This window comes from Diplotaxodon limnothrissa, linkage group LG9, assembly GCF_057381915.1.
Source record: "Diplotaxodon limnothrissa isolate DT_005_m linkage group LG9, D_limnothrissa_male_GT1.1, whole genome shotgun sequence".
Lineage (NCBI taxonomy): Eukaryota > Metazoa > Chordata > Actinopteri > Cichliformes > Cichlidae > Diplotaxodon > Diplotaxodon limnothrissa.
Genome location: NC_140604.1, coordinates 14323869 through 14339121, shown reverse-complemented (window position 1 = coordinate 14339121; position 15253 = coordinate 14323869). Strand labels below are relative to the sequence as shown.

General features: G+C 41.0%; 2 protein-coding genes across 2 annotated transcripts in view; one reads left to right on the top strand and one right to left on the bottom strand.

Annotated features, from left to right (window-relative positions):
• The window catches only part of LOC146625327 (uncharacterized), a 120861-nt gene that overhangs the window by 32731 nt on the left and 72877 nt on the right, over positions 1–15253 (top strand). The window contains exon 6 of the mRNA XM_085362770.1: positions 13892–14216. Within this exon, the coding sequence (XP_085218896.1) occupies positions 13892–14216 (325 nt within the window). The remainder of the gene's footprint in view (positions 1–13891; positions 14217–15253) is intronic.
• The window catches only part of LOC146625328 (uncharacterized), a 155623-nt gene that overhangs the window by 79088 nt on the left and 61282 nt on the right, over positions 1–15253 (bottom strand). The gene's annotated exons all lie outside the window — the stretch shown is intronic.

Here is a 15253-nt window from a genome sequence, read left to right as displayed (position 1 = left end):
GTTGATGTGCTGAGACCATGAAAGGTGGTGATTTATGGTAACTTCTTATGAGCGCCTGCAATCGTTCTGGTGCTGTGACATAAAAACAAACGCTGACCCGAGACTCTGGCACACAGTTTTGCCTCTTTTGATCATTTTAATGTGTGATTAGTGCACAATTAGGGTGCCTTTCATGTAGGGCTGGGCTATATCATACCGTTGACGGTAATACCGGTATAATGTTGGGCAACGATAAGAAAATGAAATATCACGATAGAATATGGGTAAAACGCGCATGCGCAGTGCCTTTGTTTTCATACGCACATGGAGGAAAAAGCATGGCGGCAACGGAGAATGAGAAGGGTGAAAGCGGATCGTTGAATGAAACAGATGAACCAAATCAAATTCAAATTCAAATTTTATTTGTCACGTACACAGTCATACACAGTACGATATGTAGTGAAATGCTTGGACAACTGCTCGTGACCTAAAGAAAACAAAAAAGGAAAAGGCTATGAATAAGATAGGAAATAAATATGAAAAATTAAAAAGGGTAAATTTAACTAGGAAGGAATAAAATATAAATTAAGGTTAAAAATGAAATAACTGTACAACACAAATTAGAATCAGAATTGGTTTGTAAAAATGCTGCAACTTCAGTGGTGTGGAACTGGTTTAGCTTTCGTACGTCAGATACACAACAAACACTATTTGTGGTAGGACATGCTAGCAGGCCGTCGTTATTACCGTGTTTTTTGTGGAGTTGTAAAGTATTTTGTCTCGCGTCAATTATATCATCAGCTACATCGTTATCGCAAATTTTCAAATGTATATCATGATAAATATTTTTGGTCATATCGCCCTGCTCTGTCTGTCACCTTCTGTGTTGAGCTCATTGTTTTCTCTGTAGTGGCTGAGCTGAGTCCAAGTAGCTGAAAATGTTCCTCTGCTGCTCCGTCAGACTCTTCTCCTCCTGCTGATCAGCTGGGACACAAAACAGATCTTTGTTAGGCTCCACACTGCACTGAAGAGTCAAAGTGTCTCATATGTTCATCTCACAAGTAAAAGAACACATTTTTGCTTCCCGAGGTGGGAAACTTGTTGGAAACAAACACAAAAGGCTTGAGCACTGATACCTGGCATTGCTGGCATTGAAAGATGCAATGCCAGCAATGAGGATTGTCAAGACTAAAACAATCATTAAGCAAAGACAACTAATCCCCACCACGATTTTTTGATACGGGCAACCGCCCGTATCAAAAACCGCTACTGCGTGTCACAAGTTAATCTGGCTGTAGGCTATGGTACTTGGCCAGAGGTTGCGCTGGTTGACTCGACTCCATTTGAGTGCACACAAAGTAAATTGCACGCTTTAGCTGTGCAGCGAAAATGAAAATCGCCCGTATCAAAAACCGCTACTGCCTATACTACTGTGCTGTGATGTCGCTCGTAAGGGTGAAACTCATTGTGAAACGTTTGAGAACCACTGCTACAGAACAATGGAGATTTCCGTTATATGGTAACACCCTCAACTCACGTGACGCCCAGAATTGTACATACTGATGCTCGAGAGCGCGCGTGTGATGCCAGTATGTGTAGAGTGTTGAGCGCGTGATCAGTGGTGAGAAAAACAACTCACGAAACTTGACCTTTCTATACTCGTGGCTCACTTGCACTTCTAATCTATTCTTTTGCACACACGCACACACAGCCAGCTGCTGTTTCCTGTTTTGCTACACTCTGGAGAGCCTCGCCTTTAACGGTCTCCTCTCACAGAGAGCAACAGAAAACTTAAAAAAACTCGAGATTGACTGAACTCAGTTCAAAGTTACCTTGACACTTACCTTTAGATGTGAGAGGTAGCGATGGTCCGCTTGAAGCTGACGCTCCGGTGCGTGTGTGAAAAAGATCAACATACTGCTTCAGAACCACGTGTCGAGGCTTGATTCGTTTGGCCAGAGTCACGTGATTAGTGACGTCTGAAGCTTCATTTAGAATGTACTTTTTTAAAATTGAACTTTATTGAAACACAATAAGTATACAACATACAAACACATGAAGTTTACAAAAGAACAGAACATGAACATACAAAATCAGGGGTAAAAAATTATCTCATCAGTATGCGCAAAAATCAACATATATATATTGTTCTGAGAGCCTTTTTGTTGGTTGAGTCTGATATTGATTGTATGTACTGTTAGGTATTTTAGTACCATGGTAGCATTTACTGGATATTGTTTTATAGTGACATTATGCAGGAAAACTCTGTCATTCAATAAGGCCCCTTTGTTTTAGTTATTTTTCTCTTTGACCCAAGAATTGATGTGTGAGAATCACAGGCTGGTACAAGGTTGAAATACCACAGAGATCACTCCCTCAGCTACATTAGTTTCTTAATCTTTTAGACGCCTGTTGAAGGCCAAATGGTTTGTTTCAGATTTCACTAATGAAAGAACTCTTTGTTTTGTGCCTTGAAAATATGTCGCTGAGATAATCACAATTGTAGCTGAACTAATAAACTACACAAAGGATGCTTCTTCACCCAAGGGCAGGAAGACGCTCCCTTATCTTGGTCTGTACTGGTTTAAACTGATAATCTGCTATCTCATGAATTTTACCCTCTATATAAACTGTTGTACTTGTGAATAAAGTTGAGTCAATTTGGGAAGACAATCTAAAGCAGTCTCTGTTTTCTTGTTCTCCCAAGCTGCTCCCGAGCTCGTACTAACACGCTGAATGGCATGCTTGAATATTGCTTGAGAATATATTTGACTGTGTTACAGACTAAGGGACATTCTCTGCTGATAGGTGAAGGTACATTCTCTGCTGATAGACGTCCACGCCTCGAAGGAAGTCGATCCACGGATTAGGCCTTGGAAACCGTTTCCTTCATGTACTATTCCATATCCTTCTAAAAAGGCAGAAATATGGTGATTTATTAATAAACTTACATTTATGGATAAAAAATTAGCCAAAAGTATTAACAAATTTATTATAAAAAAACATTTATCATTCTTCCTGGTGAACTTAAAGAAACAGAATAAAACATTTTCCCATCATTAAGAAAACTCCCTTAAAATATGGACAATAACAAAACTGCTAAATTCTTCCAGAATCTCTGTGTAGAGGAACAGTACCAAAAAGATGTGCTACAGTTTCTAGATGATCCCCACAGAAAGTTCAACTAGTATTTATGTGTCTTTTAAATGTTGCCATATAGTGACTGGCTGGGTAACATTTATGAAGAATTTTATATGAGATTTCCTTCACTTTGTTTACAATTAGATATTTATGGGATCATCCAGACTGTCTTCCAGGTGATATCTGGAACATGTTGGTTCCAGTAAGATATATATGGGAGAGACACGATATCTTCTTGGAATAAACTACGTATTCTCTTATTGCTGTTACCAAGTTCCTGTGAAAAGCAGATTTTTCCCACTGCTGACTCAGCTGGATCAGAGAGAGTGACAGAGGTAGATATTGACCTGTCAGTGTTTTTATATAACATTAAAGTACCTGAGGGTATGGCACCAAGCACCATTGAGAATTCCCAAACACTTACGGGAAAATTATAAAATGTAAGGAATTCATTGTAAGTAAGTCGTACTCCCTCTTTATTAACCAGCTGAGCCACCAATAGGATCCCATTTTGGACCTAAGTTTCCAGGAAAAGTGATTTATTTTTAAATAAAATATCTCTCTTGTTCCAGATGAGGTGGACGTCACAACAATGTGATTGGTCACTGGCAATGTTGAACCTGGTACAACATTTATTATGATGATGTGGGAACAACACCGACATGAGGATATCAGATCATTCCAGGATGAAGGTCAAAGGGAAAGTCCCCGGGACGCTTCCGGTTATGTTTCCATCCGGCGTAGTCATCTGACCGGTCCGTGCTATATCGCCCGTCTTGACCCGGAGTGGTATAACGTTTTGTAGGAAAGTTGGATCGATTCTCTCTCTCCCTCTCTTTCTCACTCTTACAAAAATAATAAATTCTCTGGGGGGGGGGGTTTCTCATACATTTATGGTACCCGACGGAGGAAACATTGACCGGGATTGAACCGACGGTCGTCTGACTCCTTCTTGATGTGCGTAAAACAAGGCCATTTTCTTTTAGGGTTTCTGTCTATTTTCTGTTAATGGGAAAACCTGTTGTAAAAAGTAGCTACACAGGGAGTGCAGAATTATTAGGCAAGTTGTATTTTTGAGGAATAATTTTATTATTGAACAACAACCATGTTCTCAATGAACCCAAAAAACTCATTAATATCAAAGCTGAATGTTTTTGGAAGTAGTTTTTAGTTTGTTTTTAGTTTTAGCTATTTTAGGGGGATATCTGTGTGTGCAGGTGACTATTACGGTGCACAATTATTAGGCAAATTAACAGAAAACAAATATATACCCATTTCAATTATTTATTTTTACCAGTGAAACCAATATAACATCTCCACATTCACAAATATACATTTCTGACATTCAAAAACAAAACAAAAACAAATCAGCGACCAATATAGCCACCTTTCTTTGCAAGGACACTCAAAAGCCTGCCATCCATGGATTCTGTCAGTGTTTTGATCTGTTCACCATCAACATTGCGTGCAGCAGCAACCACAGCCTCCCAGACACTGTTCAGAGAGGTGTACTGTTTTCCCTCCTTGTAAATCTCACATTTGATGATGGACCACAGGTTCTCAATGGGGTTCAGATCAGGTGAACAAGGTGGCCATGTCATTAGTTTTTCTTCTTTTATACCCTTTCTTGCCAGCCACACTGTGGAGTACTTGGACGCGTGTGATGGAGCATTGTCCTGCATGAAAATCATGTTTTTCTTGAAGGATGCAGACTTCTTCCTGTACCACTGCTTGAAGAAGGTGTCTTCCAGAAACTGGCAGTAGGACTGGGAGTTGAGCTTGACTCCATCCTCAACCCGAAAAGGCCCCACAAGCTCATCTTTGATGATACCAGCCCAAACCAGTACTCCACCTCCACCTTGCTGGCGTCTGAGTCGGACTGGAGCTCTCTGCCCTTTACCAATCCAGCCACGGGCCCATCCATCTGGCCCATCAAGACTCACTCTCATTTCATCAGTCCATAAAACCTTAGAAAAACCAGTCTTGAGATATTTCTTGGCCCAGTCTTGACGTTTCAGCTTGTGTGTCTTGTTCAGTGGTGGTCGTCTTTCAGCCTTTCTTACCTTGGCCATGTCTCTGAGAATTGCACACCTTGTGCTTTTGGGCACTCCAGTGATGTTGCAGCTCTGAAATATGGCCAAACTGGTGGCAAGTGGCATCTTGGCAGCTGCACGCTTGACTTTTCTCAGTTCATGGGCAGTTATTTTGCGCCTTGGTTTTTCCGCACGCTTCTTGCGACCCTGTTGACTATTTTGAATGATTGTTCGATGATCACGCTTCAGAAGCTTTGCAATTTTGAGACTGCTGCATCCCTCTGCAAGATGTCTCACTATTTTTGACTTTTCTGAGGAAGGAAAGGATGTTGCCTAATAATTATGCACACCTGATATAGGGTGTTAATGTCATTAGACCACACCCCTTCTCATTACAGCGATGCACATCACCTAATATGCTTAATTGGTAGTAGGCTTTCAAGCCTATACAGCTTGGAGTAAGACAACATGCATGAAGAGGATGATGTGGACAAAATACTAATTTGCCTAATAATTCTGCACTCCCTGTAGGGACAGCAAGTAGGCCTGCAGAGCGAGAGCGAAGTGCTCTAATAGGGTGATATGGTACTACAAGGTCATTAAGATAAGATGGGGCCTGATTATTTAAGACCTTGTATGTGAGGAGCAGGATTTTGAATTCAATTCTGGATTTAACAGGAAGCCAATGAAGGGAAGCCAAAACAGGAGAAATATGCTCTGTCTTTCTAGTCCCTGTCAGCACTCTTGCTGCAGCATTTTGGATTAGCTGAAGGCTTTTCAGTGAGTTTTTAGGACATCCTGATAATAATGAATTACAGTAGTCCAGACTGGAAGTAATAAATGCATGAACTAGTTTTTCAGCATCACTCTGAGACAGGATATTTCTAATTTTAGAGATGTTGCGCAAATGGAAGAAGGCAGTCTTATATGTTTATTTAATATGTGCATTGAAGGATATATCCTGGTCAAAAATGACTTCAAGGTTCCTCACAGCATTACTGGAGGCCAAGGTAATGCCATCCAGAGTAAGAATCTGGTTAGATATCATATTTCTAAGACTTTCAGGGCCGAGTACAATAACCTCAGTTTTATCTGAATTAAGAAGCAGAAAGTTAGCGGCCATCCAGGTCTTTATGTCTTTAAGACATTCCTGCAGTTTAACTAATTGGTGTGTGTTACCTGGTTTCATGGATAGATAGAGCTGCGTGTCATCTGCATAGCAGTGAAAATTTATGCTATGTCTTCTAATGATGCTGCCTAAGGGAAGCATGTATAATGTAAATTGAATTGGTCCTAGCACTGAACCCTGTGGAACTCTATAATTGACCTTAGTGGGTGAAGAGGACTCTCCATTTACATGTACAAATTGGAGTCTATTAGATAGATATGATACAAACCACTGCAGCACAGTACCTGTAATACCTATAGCATGTTCTAATCGCTCTAATAGGATATTATGGTCAACAGTATCGAACGCAGCACTAAGGTCTAACAGGACAAGCACAGAGATGAGTCCTCTGTCAGAGGCCATAAGAAGATAATTTGTAACCTTCACTAAAGCTGTTTCTGTGCTGTGATGAGCTCTGAAACCTGACTGAAACTCTTCAAATAAGCCATTCCTCTGCAGATGATCTGTTAGCTGTTTGACAACTACTCTTTCAAGGATTTTTGATATGAAAGGAAGGTTGGAGATTGGCCTATAATTAGCTAAGACTGCTGGGTCTAGAGATGGCTTTTTGAGTAAAGGTTTAACTACAGCCACCTTGTAGGCCTGTGGTACATAGCTGATTATTAGAGATAGGTTGATCATATTTAAGACTGAAGAATTAATTAATGGCAGGACGTCTTTGAGCAGTTTTGTAGGAATGGGGTATAAAAGACACGTTGATGAGATGATGAGAGATGATGATGAGATAGCCTTTATTTGTCAGTTGCAGGTCTTTTGCCCACAACCGAGATGACAGACCTTGCCGACCGTACATACAATACACAAACATCACATTGGGGAGACAGGTCAGGCTAGGTAGCGAGGAACAAACATTGAAATGTGTAACACAAAAGGATAATACAGGAATGCACAGATATCAACACACCATAGCACAATAAACACAGACAAGCAACATGGGAAAGAGTTCCAGTGTGTACATCTGATCTGGGACCGCTGCAATCTTTCGATTGCGCCTCCAACTGACCCGATGTCCACATCAGAGGGGAGGTAAGCGTTGGAGGTGGCGTTGGATCCGGGGTAGGGAGGGTGATGCGTCGGTGAGTGCTTATCAGTATCAGTATATGTATGTGTGTGCGTGTGCGTGTCCATAGTTCAGCTGAGACAGTGTCCTTCGCCCTGCCAGGCTAAGTAAACAGTCTTCCAGCCAACCCTGGTGGCCTTGCATGGAATGGGAAGGAACAGACTAAACACAGTCGTTATCAGGGTGTTCAGCTCCGGCCTTGCAGCTGGCGCCGAGAGGGTATCCGCATGAAGTAATGGTATTTTTTACTTTAGTGTGAACAGCTCATATGAATTTCAAAGCAGTTCTACAGTCCAACACTGGTCTCTCACTCTCCCGTTGGAGAGCCGCGAGCTTCGCCATGCTTGCGTTCTGTGATGTTGTCATTTCTTGTGCTCAAGGAGCCAATTTCTGAGAACTCACAGCAGTGTGCCTCCCCGAGATGTAATCCAATTTTGCGCCCAGAGATGTTATTCCGAGCTAGCCCTTCCAAGATGTATCCAGTTTGCAGTCAGAGATCTTATTCTGAGTATTCACAGCAGCCGTAGCCTCTCCAAGATCTTATCCGTGCTGACTCAATGAGCCCATTTTGAGAAACTCACGCCTCTCCCATCGTTCCAATCCCAGTGGGCAGCCTTGTGGGGGTTTGAACAGCCGATTCCGCTTTCTTAATTCTTCGATAAGCCAGGGCCAAGCCAGCTCCGATCAGCCAGAACCCTGTTACCATGGTTCCGAATAGGTAGATATCTTCAGCACTCAGGCTCACCCAAGCCCAAACTTCTCGTTGAGAAAGGGGTGTCAATTGCATTTAGGGACCAGTTGATCCAATCCATAATTCCTCTTTTAGGTTTTAGAGAACAGACTGTGAGAGAGTGTTCCAGGGAAAATACAAAAAAACCCCCACGAGACTAGACAAGGACATAAGCAGGGAAGATTTAGGGAGAGGAGAAAAAGTGCGTCCACCTCCTCCGAGAGCAAAAGAAAGAGCTGATGGTTTGGAGGAAGTAATTATTGAAGTTAACTCAGAAAGATCAATTGGAGAAAAAGAGTCTAACTTAACATCGATGGTACTAAAAGTAGCTGTAGATAATATTACATCTGTGGGATGATTATTGGTAATTTTTTCTCTAATGATAAAAATTTGTTAATATCCAAAGACCAAAAGTCAAGATGCTCGTCAAACTTCACTCCGATTATACAAAAAAGAATCCGAAAAAAGTTCAACCAGTGGCTGCAAAGGGATTTATCTCTGAAAGGTAGAGTTTTAATTACTAAAGCTGAAGGGATATCCCGACTGGCATATGCTGCTCTCTCCTTACATCTGGATAAGAAGATTAGTAAAGACATTGACTGCATGCTCTTTAATTTTATATGGAAAAACAACGGACATATTTTATTTAAAAATAAATCACATTTCCTGGAAACTTGGGTCCAAAATGTGATCCTATTGATGGCTCAGCTGGTTAATAAAGAGGGAGCACTACTTACTTACAATGAATTCCTTACACTATATAATTTTCAAGTCAGTGTTTGGGAATTCTCAATGGTGCTTGGTGCCATACCCTCAGGTACTTTAATGTTATATAAAAACACTGACAGGTCAATATCTACCTCAGTCACTCTCCCTGATCCAGCTGAGTCAGCAGTGGGAAAAATCTGCTTTTCACAGGAACTTGGTAACAGCAATAAGAGAATATGTAGTTTATTCCAAGAAGATATCGTGTCTCTCCCATATATATAATATCTTACTGGAACCAACATGTTCCAGATATCACCTGGAAGACAGTCTGGATGATCCCATAAATATCTAATTGTAAACAAGGTGAAGGAAATCTCATATAAAATTCTTCATAAATGTTACCCAGCCAGTCACTATATGGTAACATTTAAAAGACACATAAATACTAATTGAACTTTCTGTGGGGATCATCCAGAAACTGTGACACATCTTTTTTGGTACTGTTCCTCTACACAGAGATTCTGGAAGAATTTAACAGTTTTGTTATTGTCCATATTTTAAGGGAGTTTTCTTAATGATGGGGAAATGTTTTATTCTGTTTCTTTAAGTTCACCAGGAAGAATGATAAATTTGTTAATACTTTTAGATAAATAGTTTATCCATAAATGTAAGCTTATTAATAAAAAACCATATTTCTGCGTTTTTATAAGGATATGGAATTGTACATACAATTAATATCAGACTCAACCAACAAAAAGGCTCTCAGAACAATATTTATATGTTGATTTTTTCACGTACTCATATAATTAGTTTTTTTTACCCCTGATTTTGTATGTTCATGTTCTGTTCTTTCGTGTATGTTGTATACTTATTGTGTGTTTCAATAAAGTTCAGTAATAAAAAAAGTACACTCTAAATGAAGCTTCAGACGTCACTAATCACGTGACTCTGGCCAAACGAATCGAACCTCGACACGGTGCTTCTGAAGCAGCGTGTTTATCTTTCTGACACACGCACCGGAGCGTCAGCTTCAAGCGGACCATCGCTACCTCTCACATCTAAAGGTAAGTGCCAAGGTAACTTTGAACTGAGTTCAGTCAATCTCGAGTTTTTCGAAGTTTTCTGTTGCTCTCTGTGAGAGGAGACCGTTAAAGGCGAGGCTCTCCAGAGTGTAGCAAAACAGGAAACAGCTGCTGGGTGTGTGTAAGTGTGCAAACGAATAGATTAGAAGTGCAAGTGAGCCACGAGCATAGAAAGGTCAAGTTTCGTGAGTTGTTTTTCTCACCACTGATCACGCGCTCAACACTCTACACATACTGGCATCACACGCGCGCTCTCAAGCATCAGTATTGTACAATTCTGGGCGTCACGTGAGTTAAGGGCGTTACCATATAACGGAAATCTCCATTGTTCTGTAGCAGTGGTTCTCAAACGTTTCACAATGAGTTTCACCCTTACGAGCGACATCACAGCACAGTAGTATAGGCAGTAGCGGTTTTTGATACGGGCGATTTTCATTTTCGCTGCACAACTAAAGCGTGCAATTTACTTTGTGTGCACTCAAATGGAGTCGAGTCAACCAGCGCAACCTCTGGCCAAGTACCATAGCCTACAGCCAGATTAACTTGTGACACGCAGTAGCGGTTTTTGATACGGGCGACACGGGCGGTTACCCATATCAAAAAATCGTGGTGTGGGTAGAGCTTGGTGATAGAACGATAATGATATGTATTGCGAAATAACTTTTTCTCGATAGAAAAATTAAACTATCGCGATAGACCTCGCCGCTCTTGTCCTCTCAAAAAAAAAAAAAAAAAAAAAAAAAAGAACAGCCAATCCAAATTAAGTAGCGCAGAGCCGAACCAATCACAGCCGCAGCATCACGTGACTTGTTACGTGCAGCACAAGCGCCAAGGCGCACATGTGTATTTGTTTGGGAAGCAGCCAGCCGGGCTGCCCAGGTAATGAAGGAAATGAGTTTGCCGATGTGAGATTATAATATTATTTTATGCCATGTTAGACCCCTAATTAAAGATTGTGAATGATTATGTAGTTTTAGTTTGCATTATTCTCCTGAATTAGAAGAAGGTGATAACTATTGCATTTGTTAAACTGAGTTGCATTACATTAGACTGCTGATTTGTTGTGAATGAATGATATTGTTATATGATGCATTATATTGCTGAGTTATAAGAAATACTGTTCGCAGAAAGTCATCGCCTTATTTGTCTGATTAGAAGAGAACAGAGCATACTGGAGTTTTCTGCCCCATCTCAGCACGAGCAGATAAACGGGGAGCCAAGGTCGTAGCTTAGGCGCCGTGTGAGAGAAAGAATGTGAATGTTTAGGCTTTTATGATAAGGTGGGGGCACCAGAGGCTATAAGAGTTTGATCAATGCTCCACCATTTTGAGATCTGATGCTGTCTGCGCACGGTGTCCATCTCCCACGCGTGTGTTCATTAAAATCATCGTTTGACTCAACCCGGCCGGACCAGTGTTGTTATTGTGGTTTTTCCTCTTGTCTCCATCCCAATATTTGAATCCGTAACACCGACTAGAGAAAAATCAACCGAGAGCGTGAACGAAGGTTACCGAAGAAAAAAACAATTATGTTTCCAATGCTGGAGAGTTTGTCGAATGGAAGAGCCATAGAAGTTCCGTAGTGTGAAGGTATTTCGGCTATTTCAAGTCTGACAAAAAACAGAGTAGCGCGCACTGTAAATTGTGCCGAAAGCAAGTCTGGAAATACAATAAACCAGTGCATGCTCAGTCTCTGACTGGAAGCGCTAATTCGTCATTCGGCTTTTGTCAGACTAAAGTAACTGTTAAAACTGTTTGAAAAGCTCAGCTATAAAACAAGGAGAGATAGGGAATTTCCTTTTAGTTCTCAGTTTATTTGATATCGACAAAAGTAAGTCAATTTTGTCTGTTCTTCTGTAAAACGAACTAAGATTTATTTTTAGAATTAAAATTTTGTTTCTAAGTGGAATTGACAATTTAGTCTGTTTCGTTTGTTCTATTTTGAAACTTAAACTCTTTAGCGGCTGCCTTTTGTGTAGTTTCCAATATTTGCCTTTATTTATCTGAAAAAGTCTCATGTTCCTTAAGTACATCTACCCTGTTGAACTTATTATGGGAAATAAATATTTAAATAAAAACAAGCTGCTGATTATTTCACATTTTACTTGTGAGCAACGGCACATTTAAATCTTACAAATATAGTTATTTGGCTTATATCGTGATAGATATCGTTATCGCCTGAAATGAAAAAAAACAACATATGGTGATATGAAAAAATCTTATATCGCCCAGCTCTAGGTGGGGGTTAGTCTTTGCTTAATGATTGTTTTAGTCTTAACCATCCACATTGCTGGCATTGCATCTTTCAATGCCAGCAATGCCAGGTATCAGTGCTCAAACCTTTTGTGTTTGTTTCCAATAAGTTGCCCACCTCGGGAAGCAAAAATGTGTTCTTTTACTTGTCAGATGAACATATGGTAAATGGTAAATGGCCTGCATTTGTATAGCGCTTTTCTAGTCCATAGGACCCCAAAGCGCTTTACACTACATTCAGTCATTCACCCATTCACACACACATTCACACACTGGTGATGGCAAGCTACATTGTAGCCACAGCTGCCCTGGGGCACTGACAGAGGCGAGGCTGCCGGACACTGGCGCCACCGGGCCCTCTGACCACCACCAGTAGGCAAACATGGGGTTAGTATCTTGCCCAAGGATATTTGGCATGCAGCCAGGATGCAGCCTGGGATCGAACCACCGACCTTCTGATTAGGGGCTGACCTGCTCTGCCACCTGAGCTACAGCCACCCACATGACACTTTGACTCTTCAGTGCAGTGTGGAGCCTAACAAAGATCTGTTTTGTGTCCCAGCTGATCAGCAGGAGGAGAAGAGTCTGACGGAGCAGCAGAGGAACATTTTCAGCTACTTGGACTCAGCTCAGCCACTACAGAGGAAACAATGAGCTCAACACAGAAGGTGACAGACAGAGCAGGGCGATATGACCAAAAATATTTATCACGATATACATTTGAAAATTTGCGTTAATGATGTAGCTGATGATATAATTGACACTAGACAAAATACTTTACAACTCTAAAAAAACACAGTAATAACGACGGCCTGCTAGCATGCTCTACCACAAATAATGTTTGTTGTGTATCTGACGTACGAAAGCTAAACCAGTTCCACATCACGGAAGTTGCAGCATTTTTACAAACCAATTCTGGTTCATCTGTTTCATTCAACGATCCGCTTTCACCCTTCTCATTCTCCGTCGCTGCCATGTTTTTTCCTCCATGTGATTGTATATGACAGAAGACGAGCAACATCTGTTGTGGAAGCTAATGGGGTTCCTTATGAATAAACAAATAAACAAACATAGGATTTAATATCACTGAATAGTTATGTATAAATCTATACAAATTATAGAAATATGTAATAGGAAACAACAAAATAATATAAATTATAAAATAATATAAAAGTGTGTGTGTGTGTGTGTGTGTGTGTGTGTGTGTGTGTACAATCAGGAGAGATGGGCATGATTTTAAACACTGCTTAAACAGTTATGAATTATTTTTAACAGCAGGTTGGATGTAATGTGTTAGAACTACCAGCAGGTGGGGATAAGAGACCTTTAAGGTGTTTGGTGCCACACTCCACCTTCAGGTTTAAAACTAGTGTTAATGGAGGGAGTTTGAAGGTTGAGTTTGTTCCACGACTGCATTTCACTCACTGCCTCTGTTTGTATCTCTGTCACTGCAGGACCAACATGGAGCGAGAAGTCAGCGCTCTCAGGAGGCCGACAAACCTCACAGAAGAAAGAGAGAGAAAAAACACACCTGTGACAAGTGTGGGAAGGATTTTGCTAGGAAGAATGAACTAAAACGTCATCAGGTCATCCACACTGGAGAGAGACCGTTCAGCTGTGACTTGTGTGGAAAGTCTTTTTCCTGGAAGGTTGCTCTAAAACAACACCATCTCATCCACAGTGGAGTTAAAGCGTACAGCTGTGATCAGTGTGGCAGAGCTTTTACTCACAGTAGCAGCTTACAGAGGCATCTAGTTAGCCACTCTGGAATTAAGGCGTACAGCTGTGACGAGTGTGGGAAGGAGTTTACTGAGAAGGCTAATCTAAAACAGCATCAGGTCATCCACACTGGAGAGAGACCGTTCAGCTGTGACTTGTGTGGAAAGTCTTTTTCCTGGAAGGGTCACCTAAAATCACACCAACTCATCCACAGTGGAGTTAAAGCGTACAGCTGTGATCAGTGTGGCAGAGCTTTTACTCAAAGTAGCAACTTACAGAGGCATCTAGTTAGCCACTCTGGAATTAAGGCATACAGCTGTGACATCTGTGGAAAAACCTTCAGTCAGATAGGGCACAGAAATATACACCTACGCATTCACACCAGACATGATGTGTACTGCTGTGAACAGTGTGGCAAAGAGTTTACAACAGACGAAAAGTTACAACGACACATGTTTACCCACACTGAGGGACGACCTTATAAATGTGACCTGTGTGAGAAGACTTTTAAATCTCCACATTACCTGAGACGACACCAACAGATCCACACCAGAAAGAGACTCTACAAGTGCAGTTACTGTGAGGTATGTATTTATATTGTTATCTTGTCATTTTAGCCTGACTGTTTGGAACAACTCTGCTCATTAAACTGTGTTAGCATGTTAGCAATTCTACTGCATGGAAAAGCAGCTCTGAGTGATTATTCAGATTTTCATGTCAGTTATGATTTTAGTATTACTGTAGTATTATGGTGGTAGTATTGTAGTTATTGCAGCCCAGTAAACTGAGTGTGTTAACTGAAACAGTCAAATGTAATTGGACGTCTGCAGAGATGCTCTTTATTTCAGGCGACGTTCAGGATAAAAATGTTGAAGGACTGACTTACACTGTCTTTGTGTCTTTGTTTAGAAGCAGAGCGACACAGATGGATCCAGTTCTCAACCCTGTCATCACCGTGGTGGTGGGAAAGACTTTCATTGTGACCTTTGTGGAAAAACTTTCAGTTGCCAAGCTGACCTAAAAATACATCAACGTAGACACACTGGAGACAAAGTGAAATACTGCAAAGAATGTGGGAGAAGCTTCACCACATCAGGTGACTTAAAACGGCATGAACTGATTCACAGTGGGGTTAAAAAGCACCTCTGTGATCAGTGTGGGTCATCCTTCACCACTGCAAGGGAGCTTAAAACACACAAACGAGTCCACACAGGAGAGAAACCATACAAGTGCAGACACTGTGACAAAAGCTTCTCAGATTCAAGTACTTGTAACAAGCATGAACGTGCACACATGGAAGGAAACTACAGCTGTGACCAGTGTGACAAGAGCTTCAGGAATCTCAGTTCATACTCCAAAC